The sequence below is a fragment of the Cygnus olor genome, chromosome 23 (genome assembly GCF_009769625.2).
Source record: "Cygnus olor isolate bCygOlo1 chromosome 23, bCygOlo1.pri.v2, whole genome shotgun sequence".
NCBI classification, from domain to species: Eukaryota; Metazoa; Chordata; class Aves; order Anseriformes; family Anatidae; genus Cygnus; species Cygnus olor.
Window position 1 is genome coordinate 744,209 of NC_049191.1, and position 13,463 is coordinate 757,671.

At 60.4% G+C, this 13,463-nt stretch overlaps 1 protein-coding gene across 1 annotated transcript; it reads left to right on the forward strand.

Moving 5' to 3' along the window:
* The first annotated feature begins 4,270 nt into the window (after positions 1-4,270).
* On the forward strand, positions 4,271-12,525 carry HEYL (hes related family bHLH transcription factor with YRPW motif like). Its single transcript, XM_040535311.1, has 5 exons — positions 4,271-4,688; positions 7,518-7,584; positions 7,991-8,074; positions 8,494-8,575; positions 10,062-12,525. Exons 1-5 carry the CDS (start codon positions 4,609-4,611, stop codon positions 10,727-10,729), a joined length of 981 nt encoding a protein of 326 aa, XP_040391245.1. The 5' UTR covers positions 4,271-4,608; the 3' UTR covers positions 10,730-12,525.
* The last annotated feature ends 938 nt before the right edge of the window (positions 12,526-13,463 follow it).

Sequence of the window (13,463 nt, forward strand, 5' to 3'; positions counted from 1 at the left end):
ACCAGCCGGCAGCCAGGGAGCCCACCACAGCCCCCAGGGGTGCCGCGGTCACGCAGACCGCCCCGCACCGCCGCCCCCCGCCACGTCCACATCGCTCTCTCCAGACCTGTGTCCACACAGTAAGTTTCAGGGCCCTATCTGTGTAGGCCTGACCTCAGCTTGGGTTTCTAGGTGAGACAATGACCCTGGCTGTCAGCAGGTTTGCTGCAATATTAATTGTCATCCATTGCTGCTTCGCCGTAAAGTGCCTGCCCGGTGCAATAGCATCATTATGGGTGGGGAAACTGAGGCGTCTGAAGGGCAGTCAGGACTAAAATGCCTGATGTTCTCCCCATCAGGATGCACTTATTCTAGAGCAAGAACAAGGTCCTGTCCCCACACCACCCCCAGCCCCGCTGACCTGGGGACGCGGTGGCAGAGCCACCACACATCAGGCACTCGGCTGCGTGCCCCAGGCGCGGGCTCAGGGCACAGGCAGCACCTCGGGGCTGAAGCCCCTGCAGAGAGCATTGCCCCCCAGGCAGCCCGGCTGCCAGCCCAGCAGGTGCAGCCTCACAGCCATGTCCCACGGGGCTTGCAGGGCTCCCCAGGCCGGGCAGGGCTCCCCCAGGCCCGGCAGCATTCCTGGCCAGGCGCAGATCCGCCGCGGGGCAATAGGCGTGAGGACGCAGACGGCCGTGCCGGGGCGGCGAGGGCAGTGCCGAGCCTCTGCCGGGCCCTGAGCAGATCCAGGATCTGCCCTGTCCCTGCCTGGGGAAGGGTGAGGCCGCGGGTTTGTGGGAAAATGTTGTTTTTCCCTCCCCTGGACTGCCCCTAGCAGTCGGCTGGGCCGGCTCTGAATTGCGTGGGCTGGGGAAGTGAGGGGGGGGGGGGGGGACTGAACAATTGTAGTGCCTCTGGCTTGGAGCGCAGCCATGGCAAACAATCCTCTCCTGGCAGCGCTCCACATCTGACAAAGCACGAGGTGATACCGTATTCATACCTACATGCTTTCATCCCAAATCACCTCCCGAAAGCCCTGCGTGTTTCTCCTGCCTGTGATGAATCCCTCTGCTTAGCCACAGAACAAGACAGCCCGTCCGCAGCGCTGCAGCCAGGAATCCCGTCCAGCATCCCTGCGAGGCCTCTGCTTTTGAAATTACAGCTGTGGGTCTGGCAGCCAGCGGTGGGACCTGAGGTTAGGAGGTGATGTTGACTGAAGACGTGCGGACAGGGCATTCCAGGCACGCACGGGGTTAAACCAGAGGTGTCAGTTCACCGGGAGGTAACAGATACGTCCTGCTCCTCGCCGCCTCTGGCTCTCCAGAAGCCTTGCCCTCCCTCCCACATTCCAGCTGCTGCAGCTTTTCACAGCTGGCCGCTCTCCGGGGACATTTCCCAGAGCTGAGGAGGAGGGAGGGGAGGGAGGGGACGCGGTCCCCGCACGGGGGTGGGTGGCCGGGCTGACCCGCATCCCCCCGCCAGCCTGGGGCTGCAGCCCCGTGCCCCCCGACGGGAGCTGGCGCGGGCAGAGCTGGGCAGCCCCAGGTCCCTGGCAGGGATCCACCCGCAGCCCTGGCCCGGGGAGTTCTGTCTGCTGCAGAGAAGGGACATCAATCTTCGCAGCTCACTTATTCCTTGGCCTCTGAAGCCGGGTAGCCAATTAGTGCTGGGTGTGATGGATGGCTTAGCCCCGTCCTCGTGACACCCGTCCTCTGGAAAATGCTCCCACCTCGCTGAGGCACAGCCAGCCGTGTGTGTGTGGGGGGGGGGGGGGCGGCTCTCGCCTGCTGCCGGAGTCCCGGGGGCTCTCCTGGGGTCCCGGGACAGGGCCAGGCACCGCAGCGATGCTTGCTGAGCTCCCAGAGGCCATGCAGGAGGGGAAGGAGCCCTGAATGCTGGCCCAGGGCTGATAACACAGGGCTAGGGGAGAGATTCCCTCTGGTAATTCCCTGGCTTGGCTTGGCCGAGCCCGTAGCTCCCCAGGGAAGAGCAAAGCGACCGTGGGCAGGGGTCGACCACCCTCTGGCTGTGCCTCTGTGCTTGGGGCCAGGCTTTGCCACTGCAAGAAAGTGTACCCTGGGAACAGCTTGCACGGGTGCTCGGTGAGAGGAGAGCAGGGCAGAGGCCCCATTCCCACGCTGTCCCCGTGGGGGCACATCTGCCCCCCATCCTGCCTCCCCCTTGGCCACGGTGGGACACGTCTGCGGGCTCTCCCCTGCCAGACAGCTGGGTGATGCCGACTGCAGCCTGGCTTCCCTAGCACGCAGCTAAGCCCGTTTAATCCTTCCCTGTCGTCTCCATTGATCCGACCCGCGAGGGGTCTCGGCCCGCTCCTGCTGGGCTGCTCCTGGGGTGGCTCAGATGGCTCTCGCCATCCCCCAGGGCTCGCTGGGGGCGATTATAAACGGCTCTCCAGGAGCACAGGCTGGAAAACGGATCCAATTACAGGAGAAGTGGGTTTCAGGGCCCCCGCTCTGTTCGTAATGAAGTGTAATCCTAGAAAAACATGTTGCCAATTACACTTCAATTGAACCCAGATAATGATGCTTAGACAAGGCCCAGAAAAGACGGAGTCTGGACAGTGAATTCCTTTCTAATGGAGAAGAAAAGTGTTCCTCTGTGGCAGGTCTGGGCTCCACTCGGTTCAGGCTCAGTGTGATATGAGCAAGAGCCTGAAATAACCAATCTCTGGATCCCATTTAAATGGTTTTATCAGTGGAAAGAGTATTAATCTCTCAAAAACACATGTTTATGGGAAGTTTAGTTTGGAGACGTATGTATTTTTAACTGAAATCAATTTGGAGAGGGAGGGGGAGTGGGTCTCAAAATTGCCAAAATAATACGGTTCTAATTCTTCTGGTTCGAAGTCACTTCTAATTTTGAAATCTAAGCTCCTAACAGCTCAGTTTCTTGATCAATTTCAATGGTGAAAATTACAACAAAGCATCAAAATTGTAGAAACAATGTGTTATAACTTAAAGCAAATGTTTTCTTTTAATTCTTTCGGTTTACAAACACTTCAGAGATGTCAGCCTCTCGCTCCAACACCAGCCGGCTGGTTCGGCTCAGTTTCGGGTTGGGAGGGAGGACGCCCTGGTTCCGTCTGAAAAAACGGTGGCGGGACCGTGCCTCGCTCTGCCCTCCCGCCGGGGCGCTGCGCTGGGGCAGGCGAGGGCATTCGCCTTCCGCGGGAGCTGCTGGAGAGGTGGAGAGGTGCTGGGGACCACGGGCGTCTGGGGGCTGGCGGGCGGTGCGGGTGAGCCGGCAGAGATGGCTGCGGCAGATAGGGAGCGTGCGGCGAGGCGCCTCCGCGCACGGGAGACAGGCGGCGGGCGGCTTGGCTGGCCCGAGCGGCGACGCGCTGTTATCGCCGCCACGGTCTTTGCAAAAGGCTTTGGGAAACCCACGTGCTGCCAGATCTCAGCGCCGATTATTTTTTTTCAAAATAAAAGGCGTTATTTTTGTACTGTGAACCTCCACCTCAGCTCTCCCCCTCCGCCCCTCTCTCTCCCACACGCACACGTTTTAGGTGCCTTTGGGGATTTTAGCTGCGCAGGGTCTGAAAAGCAGCCTCCTCCTACCTCCTCCCCGCAAGCTCAGGGAAAGCGGGATGCTCTCTGGGTGCCGGGCTGCGGGTCAAAGTTTCCCGCATTGTGGAACGAGACAGAAACCATCCTAGCATCATAAAACCTAAAGTTGGGCTTTGGTCGGTTTGTCTTACAGGGTAGGTCTCAGATGCCCCGGCAGTGCCACGAGCACTCGAAGATGCTCCAAGGCTGCGGGAGCGTGGCAGGGGGCCGAGCTCCCGGCAGGACCTCGCCGGGGGCCACCACGGAGCAGTGCCGGGGCGCCCGGCTCGTCCCGACGCCTCCGAGCGCGGTGCCACCGCTGCCCTCCCGGGCCTCGGCCGCTGCCCGTGATTAATCCCAGGCGAGGGCCCTTTGAGCGGCGTCCTCAAACAGCTCCGCGCTCCCAGTGAGCTGGTTTCCATCTGAATCATAAGGCTCCCGGAGCGGCTGCGCCGCGCAGAGCCGGGCAGACATGTGTGTGCGTGTGGGGCTGGATGTTGATTTTTCCCTGAAACAACTCCGGGCTTTATCAGTCCCATCTCTTTCCCACGGTTTTCTGTTGCCAGTGAGGTCACTGGTCCCTTTAAACTGGGGCTGAGGCCAATGTGCGGCGGGTGGAAGGGGGGCCGTGGGGAGGGGGGCGGCGGGCAGAGGGGGCCACGGGGCGGTTCACACAGCCCGGGCCTTTTACAGGAAGGCTCCGGAGGGCGAGCAGCGAGCGGGGGGGCGGGGGGGCCTGGGAACCTGGGAGCGCCGGCGCGGCCGCGTAATCCGTCACTCCTGGGAGATGTCTCATTAACCCATTAACCAGGAGGCCGGGACGTGCCGGCAGCACAGCGAGGCAGAGCCGGGGGTGTGAGAGGCAGAGCGCAGGGGAGGAGCCGCCCCGAGCCCGGCACGCACCGGGGGAGCCGCTCGGCGCAGCCCGCACCGGGACGGCGCTGCCACGCGGGCTCCGGGACACGCGTGGGGCCGCCGAGCGGAGCAGAGCCGGGCCGGGCAGAGCCGAGCCGAGCCCCCGCCGCCACCCCCAGCCCCTCGGGGCCGCCGGGCCAGGATGAAGCGGCTGTGCGAGGAGAGCTCCTCGGACACGGAGTCGGACGGCACCATCGACGTGGGCAAGGAGGAGGAGTACAGGTGGGGGCTGCCCCGGGGGGCGGCGGGGCCCGGCCGGGGGGGCCGGGGGGCGTCGAGCCACCGGGGCTGGGGCTCGGGCTCGGCCGGGGGGCGCCCGCAGAGACGCCGCTGCCGCCCGGCGGGGGGAGCCCCCGGCTGGGCCGGGCCCCCAGCGCCGCCCGGGGACCCGAAGGCGCCCGGGGGACGTGGAGGCAGCGGGGGCGGCTTCGCGCTGGGTGCCCTTCCCCGGCTGGTGCCGTCCTAACGCGCCGGCTGCGGCTCGGGGCCGCTGGACGGGGCCGGGGGGGTGCCCGGTTCCTGGCGCCCCTTCACCGGGGGTGCCCGGTTCCCCTCGCCCCTTGAGCGGGGCTCCCCGCGGGCACCGGCCTCGCCGCCCCCAGAGCTGCCGCCCCCCGGCCGGGACGAAGGAAGGGCTCGGTCACTTGTCCCCGTCCAAAATTCAGTTGCTTCTGAACTCTTGTTTCAGTAGCCAAGTGCCCCCTGCCGCGTCCAGCAAGGCTCCGGATAAATTAATTCCCCTTTGCTGCCCGCTGTCCCTGGCAGAGGAGTCGCCCTGCCCGGTGCCAAGCCCAGGTTCTCAAGGGACCGAGCTCACTCGTACCGATACGATCCCAGGCAGAGCCGGGCGCGCCTGACACCCGTACCCTGCGCGAGTTCACCGACCCCTCGCACAGTTTCCAAGTGCATCAATATTTAACCTGCCTTCCTGGTGCGCGTGAAATACATCGCATCGCTGCGGCACCCTGAGTCTGTAGTACCCCGATGGGCAAAACAGAGGAATTGTTGTAATGTTTTATTTCAGTGAGCAGTAACAGTGAATTTTTGATCTCTCTCTGTTGCTGCTCATCTGTTCATCTTCTCAAGTCAGCCTTAGAAGCAGGCAGTGCTGCAATGTGGTGGTATTTGTATACGTTTGCATTGTGGCTCATGTCACGCAAACACATGGCAGAAAGAACCACTCCTGCCCTGCTGGGGCTGCGCGCAAAGCGATGCAGCCCTGCGTGGGACGCGAGGATCAGGCAAAATGAAACACTTCCAGGTGGGGAGGGAGGTCTGGCGATTACGGCCGAGGGAGGGAGTCGGCGTCTGGATGGGGCTCCCAGCTCCATCTCCGATCGCTTGTGTGGTTTGGGCAAACCAGTTCCCCGTAAAACGGGGATGAGTCACTGCGGGTGTGAGCCATGGTTCACTGTGCGTGCAGCGAGTTTAGGCTCCGGGGTCACTGCAGAAGTGCAAGATACTGCTTGGGTTGTGTGTTTTTTTTTTCTTTTTTCTTTTTTTTTTTTTTTTTTTTTTTTAAAAAAAACAGTGAAAAGAACAGTGCTGTAAATTACAAAACCAAACAAGGAGCAAGGCAGAAGTTTTAACCATCAGAGAACTTAGTTACGGTATCTTCTCTGGTTCACATCTGTCAGTCAAACATATTTTAAAAATATATTTCGCAGTAAGTGAGGTCTGCTAATTCCACATCTGGAACTGCAGTTCACAATGAGCAACGCGTTCGGACAGCTCTGCAAAGAGGGTTTCAAAATTCACTGCTGCGGACTCCTTGAGTGCGCGCTCTGCATTCCTGCGCTGCCGGGCGAATTCAGTACCCCCTGCACGTGTCGCAGCGTCTGTGCAGGGCCCATTCCCACCTCGTACGTGCTCATCGTGTGTGCCTTTATGCGCACGGGCAGCGCGTGTTGGTGCTTGCGAAGCCAGCCAGCACCTCTGCCCAGAGAAAGCCCACCCAGCAGACGTTGGAACGGGGAGATGCACAGAGATGAGCGGAGCAGGGTGCAGAGCGTGTTGCTTGGTCTGATGGTGCAAAACCACTTCTGAAAGCACCTCGCTTGGGCCCAACAAAATGTATTTTTAATGGGCTGAGTTCGGTCTAGTTCTTGGCTTGCTGTGCAAGCAGCACTGTCTCTGCAGAAACATCCTTAGCAGACTGCGGTTAAAATGCTTCACAAACCGAAAGCTACTCGGACTTGGCGGGGTGAACCCGAGCGTCCCTTCCCAGCCCTGTACGTCGGGTCGGGGCTGTGGGCTGTCGCCTGGCCGTCCCTTAGCGTCCCTGCACGGGGCTCTCTTGGTGACCCTTGGTGGCTTCAGCCTCACCGGCACCCAGCAGGCGCAGGACGGTTTGTGGGGCCCTTTGCAGCCTGCCCCTGAGCCAGAGCCAGTCCCCGTGGCCACGGGCCAGGTCTCTGTCCCGTCACCTCCTGCTGGCTTCCCCCCGCTGCTGCCGGGCTCCTTTCCCTCTGCCTCGGGGCGTCCGTGCCGTTGGGACGCCGCAGCCCACCCCAGGACCGGGGCAGTGTGAACGTGCTCCCCGGGAAGCCCTCAGAAACCACATCAGCCTCGCCCCGAGCAGCCCCCGGCTGCCGCCTGGGTGGGAGCTCAGGTGCCTGCTCGCGCTATCGTGGCTCCGAGACGCAGAGCCCTGCAGACAGGGCAGGCTCAGACACGAGGCCGGGAGGTTTGCGCGTGGAGACAAGAGGCCGTGACTCCGGTGCTGGGATCGCTGCTTTTCCAGCCTCTCAGAGACACCGGCATGGGCTGAGGTTGAAGGAGATGTGTGCCTGGTAGCAGATGGGCAGTCTGGTGCAGAAATCGGTCCCGGGCTGGGGGGAGACTCCCAGGGGGGAGAGTGGGATTCGAACTGTGCTTGGCTCCCTGTCCTTAATTCCTGAGCTCTGTGTTGTGGGTAAAAATGAGATGGGAACCACAGAAAACATTATTCCGGGGGGAAAACTGCAGATGGCAAAAGTGTGTAAAGCATATGTGCAACCAAGGTTTCTCTCCAGCTAGCGCAAGGAACTCTTCCCTCTTCTTCCTTCGCAGCCATGTGTCCAGGTCCGTGTCTCCCACTACGACGTCTCAGATACAGGCCAGGAAGAAGCGCAGAGGGGTGAGTCCCGTTCACCAGGGCCGGGGTGGCTGCACTGCGCCTCCCCGCCGCGGGCTCGGCTCGGTGCGCGGCGCTGCTGGCACGTCCTCGTGTCCTCGTCCTCGCCCTGGGGACGTGGCGAGGCTGCAGAGCTCTGCGCCGACCCCTGCGGGACGCTCCCCCTCAGCTTTGAGGCCAGACCTCCGCAGGGAACCCGCAGGCGCTGAGGAAGGAGGGAGGTTTCACCCGGTGCTACCGCACCAGCCAGCCAAGGCTTTGCCCGGCTTTTCCACCCGGCACATTTACTTACGTGGCCCTCCTCAAGGTGCCTCCCTCAACCCGCTGTAGCTCCTAGCGCGCGCTTAGACCTGTGCGATGTGCCCTGAGTGACCCCGGTTTCCTCTCCCTGCTCGGAAATCTCCCGCAGATCATCGAGAAGCGGCGCCGCGACCGCATCAACAGCAGCCTGTCGGAGCTGCGGCGCCTGGTGCCCACCGCCTTCGAGAAGCAGGTGTGTGCCGAGCCGTGCGAGGGCAGGGCCCTCGGAGCACTGCTGCGTTTCCCTTGTCATCCTCCCTTCAGGGAGTGAGCAGGTGGTGGAACTGGGTGGTAGAGCAGTATTAACAAATGTACTAATGATATTCAGGAGCTCTAGGGAGGATAAACTCAATCCAGGCAGCGTTTCACAGCTATGAAGAGGCACAGAAATGGGGATTTTTGATTTGCATTGGGCAATCATGGGAAGGAACTCCATTTTCTCCTCACTTGATTAAAAAACCTGAGCCACTGCCCAGATCTGGGCGTCTGAGCGCTCCGGGGCTTCAGGAAGGTGCTGGGGAGGAAGACGCTGGGCAAAACCCAGCTTGTGAGAGGCATGGAGCCCTGACCACAAAATGAAGAACTGCTCGTTTCTTTTTCCCCAACACACAGGGCTCTTCCAAGCTGGAGAAGGCAGAAATTCTACAAATGACAGTAGATCACTTAAAAATGCTTCATGCCACTGGAGGAACGGGTAAGAACTGCTCCTACAAGCGTGTAGGGGAGGTGAAGGTGACATCCCGGGAAATTCCCCAACAGCAAGGAATGTCTTGGTGCTGCTGTGTCTTGCTGGCACCAGCCAGCACCAGAACAAATGCAGCCTTGCCTCCTTCCCGAGGGAGATATTTTTCCTGGGGGGCAGATGAACGCTTCCCGCCCTGCTGTTTTTCTTGTCTGGAAGATGTGGGTCAGCATCCCACAGGCACGCTTTGGCAGAGCGGATGGCGCACCCCACAGACTCCCGGGGACGGTGCTGCTGCCGTTGTTGCTCACCCCACTAAGAGTTGCCCGGACAGAGACACGTTTAAGTCCTCCCCAGAAACAGAGCCTGCTTCCAAAAAAACTGTATTAAAGTCTGTGCCTCCTCCTTGGGATACATTTCCTGCAGGGGCTGAATTCTGCGTGGGGACTCTGCAAATAAACAAGGCTTTTTTCCCTTTCTGTCCCTTTTGGTTCTTTTTTTTTTTTTTTTTTGTCTCTTGGTTGTTACAAGAAGAGAGAGGGAGCCTGTGCAAAATTCAACAAAGGTCTCATTTGTACCGAGACCTCTGTGCAGCCCCTCTGTCCTGTTCCAGTTAACAGGATGGAGATCACAGCTCCAGTAAAGAAGCCTCTGGCTTGCTTACCACCCACTTTTGGCTTGCCAGAGACATTGCTGGCATCCAGGCTTTGGTTCAGAGCAGTAACTTGGTCTGGAACATTTGTTTAGATATTCAGTTTGACTGCACTGCAACAAAGGGCCGTATTGTCCCGAGAGACCCCGTCAAGCAAAGTGGTCCAGCGCTTCGCTGTGCCGTGACATTCTCTGCTTTATTGCTTACCGCCTCATGAAGCTACAAGTAGGGAGCAGAAGCCTAAAAATCAGCTGTTGTTTGCATTTTATCTTTTTTTATTTTTTTTATTTTTGTGGCTTGGAGCTTTATCTCGGTAGTTCTGGTCCTGTTGCTGTCCTGTGTCCTGCAGCTGGACATCGGTTTAAATGAAGCGTAAAGAACTGAGTCCAAGACTGGGACCCAGGCAGAGGAAAGTGGTGCTGAGTTGTGTGCGAGGAGGCACGCGTCCGCTGCTGTGCCAGGCCCAGGGGGGCCCTCTGAAAGAGGCACCCAGCGCACATCCAGCCCGCGGGCATGTTTCCAGCAGCAATAACTGACAGAGCCCAAAAGAAAAAAATTCTTCCTTCCTGAGCATGGCTAATGAAACCTCTTACTCATCTCACGTGCTGGAGTAAGAGGCTTCATGACCCTGGCAGTTTTACCCCGACGAGATAACCACGGATGCTGTTCTCACGCATGCAAACGTCCAGTCCTTTTGGACACCCACTTGGCTATCTGCTTCAGTAATATCACCCGGCAGCAAAGTGCCTCAAGTGAAATACACAGTGCATTAGAGAGGGTAGTGAAACCAAGGCACATTCCTGCACACTGCTTGGACTTACTGTCACCCGTGTCCTCTCCCTGCAGGCTTCTTAGACGCTCGAGCTCTGGCTGTCGATTACAGGAGCATCGGCTTCCGCGAGTGCCTCACTGAAGTCGTCAGGTACCTGGGCATCCTCGAGGGACAAAACACCGCCGACCCCATCCGGCTGCGACTCCTCTCCCACCTGAATAACTACGTGGCTGAAATGGAGCCGTCGCCGGTGGCCACCTCCCTGCTGCCCATCCAGACGTGGCCCTGGTCCTTCCTCCACGGCGCCGCCGGCCCCGTGCAGGTCCCCCGGCGGGAGGCCGCTCCCGCTCCGCTTGTAGTGACTGCGTCCTCCCTGGCTTACCCGAGCCCTGCCGTCAGGCCGGCTCCCCTTCGCCGCGTCCCCGGCGACATGCTGCCGTCCCGCCGGAGCTTCCTGGCCGGCAGGATGGCCTCTTCCAGCCGCAGGGGCCGCGGCGCTGGCTCCTCCGCAGCCGTAGCGGCCGTGCCCAGGATGCCGTCGCCGACGGGCGTGCTGAGAGAGGGCTCGTCCAAGGGCAGCCAGATCGCCACCTTCCTCTTCTCACCAGCCTCCGCCGGCATCCCCGTTCCGCCGGCTTACGCAGCGCCTGGGGCCTTGGGCGCCGCCGTGCAGGGACCCGGGATCAGGGTGGGGGCATCCAGGATCTGCCGCTCCTGGGCGACGGAGATCGGGGCTTTCTGACCCCCCTGCTTCGGAGACGGGAATTCTTCGGCACTCACTGCCCGCAGACCTGAGAACAAACCCAGCTGACAAGGCATCTCCTGCTTTGCAGAAGCCAAGGACCCATAAAGAAAATTCTCTTTACTCTCCCCTGCCTCCCTCCTCGCACCGCCTTCCTCGCCACCGCTCGTCCTCTCACTCACAGCGCCCACAAACGTAAATCCCATCTGCTCCCACACACTTGTCTGCACGTGGCTGTGCTCCCGGCTGCGATGGAGGGGGCACCGCAGACCCTGGCCCCATTCCTTCTCCCACAAACCCCTCTGTGGAGCCGGGCACTGCCCTCCTTTGGAAAAGAGCCAGCCTCGAAGCACGGCCTCGCTTCCTTGGGGACTGGGAGCTCCCACGGAGCCCTGCTCGTGCCGCTGCCCTACGACGTGTCCCCGGCCACAGCACCCGGTTTTGGTGCGGGGGGACGGGTGCTGCTGGCACCCTGCGGGGCCAGCTGAGCTCCCCGTTTCCTCGCTGCCCTCCCAGCTGCTCCTGCTCGCGTGCCCTCGGTGTGGGGCAGGGGCTGGGCGGTGCTGGTTCCCAGGGCCTGGCCGAGTGCCGCCAGCATGGGGCTCCAGGATCCCGCACCCAGGTGCGAAGAGGCAAGGTGCAGGGTTTCAAAGGGACGCCTGCGATCCAGGGTAAGGCTCTGACGCCAAAGTGAGAAGAAAAGCACTTCCCTCTGCCACTCTCCCTGCCGGAGCTGCCTTGCCTCCATCCCCTGCTGAGCATGAGACTGCAGCGGGGGGAGCAGGTCGACCCTGCCTGCCTTTGAAGTGCCTCCCCCCTGTTTTCTCTTAGCCCCACATCCTCGCCCTCTCCTCCCACAATGTCTGTTTTCTTTCTTCAGCACTGTGTTTTGGTCTCACATTGCGCACCCCTTTCCCCGGGCCAGGACCAAAACCCTTGGATGCTGCGGCGCAGACCTCGGCAAGCCCTGGGTCTGCACTTGTCTGGCTCCCGAGAGCTTTGTTCCGCCTTGTCTCGTGCCCCAAGACATCTGATGCAGCAAATGCCGCGGCTCCTCGGGCTGTCCTCCCATCCCCTCTCCTTCGGGCAGGAAGGAACAGAGACATGAAGCTCTTGAGCTGCCCTGCTCCTGTGCCGCCTCCCTGGTCCCGATGGTGGTTGGGGGGTACCTCCATGCTTGTCCTCCTTGTCCGACCTGAGCGGCCCCGTGCCCTGGCTCCGCGCCCTGGCTCCGTGCCTTCACTCGCCAGGACAGGCATGCAGAACAGTGCCCACTCCGAGGAGTCTCACCCGCCTCTGCAGCGCTGTGACGAGAAGAGAGAAAAGCCTGGGGAGGTCAGCGCAAAGAGGTACAAAAGGAGGGAGAAGCGCTCTCTCGAATGGCAGAGACTCCCCGTGCCTCAGGTTGAAGGCGCAGCCGGTCAGACCGCGCGGGCGAGCTGGTGGTTACGTTCCTGCAGATCGTATCTGCCGTGTGCATGTCGATGTGTGTACCCGCTATTGTTGTGAAAGTCAGTCCCTCCCAGGTGTTTTGATGAATGTCATCGCACTTAACACACAGAAATGCCTCCGCTACTTCTCCTCACCCCGTCCCGAAGTGCCAGCGCAGCCAGGAACAAGCATTCCCCTTCAGCAGAGCCGGCGGAGGTCCCGTGGGCCCCGGCTGTTCCTGCGGCTGGCCGGCGCGCTAGAGCTCACAGCAAGTAGCCCGGCCTCGCTCCACACTGTGCAGAGCTGTTAGATTCACACGCTGTGGCACCCAGCAAAGGTGTCAAATAAAGTCTTTCAAACCCGTATCCTCGTTGTGAAATGTGTTGGTGTGCAGCTGTCCTGCCAAGTGGGCCTGCCTGGATGAGTGCTAGCTTGCAGCAGGTAAGCTTTTGTTTCCCTAGAAGGTTGAAAAAGGGTAAGATTTAGCTTTACAGTAACAGCCCCACTGGTTGCTTCATAGCTGCCACTCACTGTGACTGGTCCCATGACTTTTTACTTTGCAAACCACTACACGAGTTGAAATCAGCAGGGTACTCGGCGGCACTTGCCCTGAGATTGGCAACAACCTGTGGCCTGGGAGCAGATCAGTTCATTTAGCTCCCAGCATCCACAAAAATGCCAGGGAACCAGACGGGTCCAGCAGAGCCTTGCAGCCAGACTCCGAGGGCTGGCCTCTGTCTCCTGACCCTTTGCAGGCAGGACCAGAATAACCCCCACTGCTTCTGGCTGTTGGGAAACGCTTTGGACAAAGCCACAGCTGAGAGCTCGCCTCTGTTCTGAGGAAAGGCCCAGTAAACGATCCTGGTCGAGAAAGATGCTGGGAGAATTTTCTGGGGAATGGTGGGAATTCAACTTCCTTTCCCATAACTCCTTCTCGCTCCAAAATGCCTTTCAAAACCGCCCATAAATCCCTGCCTTAAGTGCTGCGCTGGGAATTGCTGGAAGGGAGCAACTGCAGCTGCGATGGAGTAACGCAGCATCCGTCTGGAAGTGGACAGAGGCTTCCCGAGCAATAATGGGGCTATTGACACCGGCTGCCCCGACCCGGCTGGAGGCGGCGGCGGGAGCTCGGGGCTCTGGTGTGGCCTCAGCCGGAGAGGAACCAAATTGCCCTCTGTGGGAGGCAGGCATACAAACCAGCCCCGCGGGCTGCAGTGGTAAAACAAAACAGAGACAGTGAGAAAACCACTTCCTGATCTCTGCTGATCAAACGGGAGCCGGAGCTGGTGGGAGGGCATCGGTT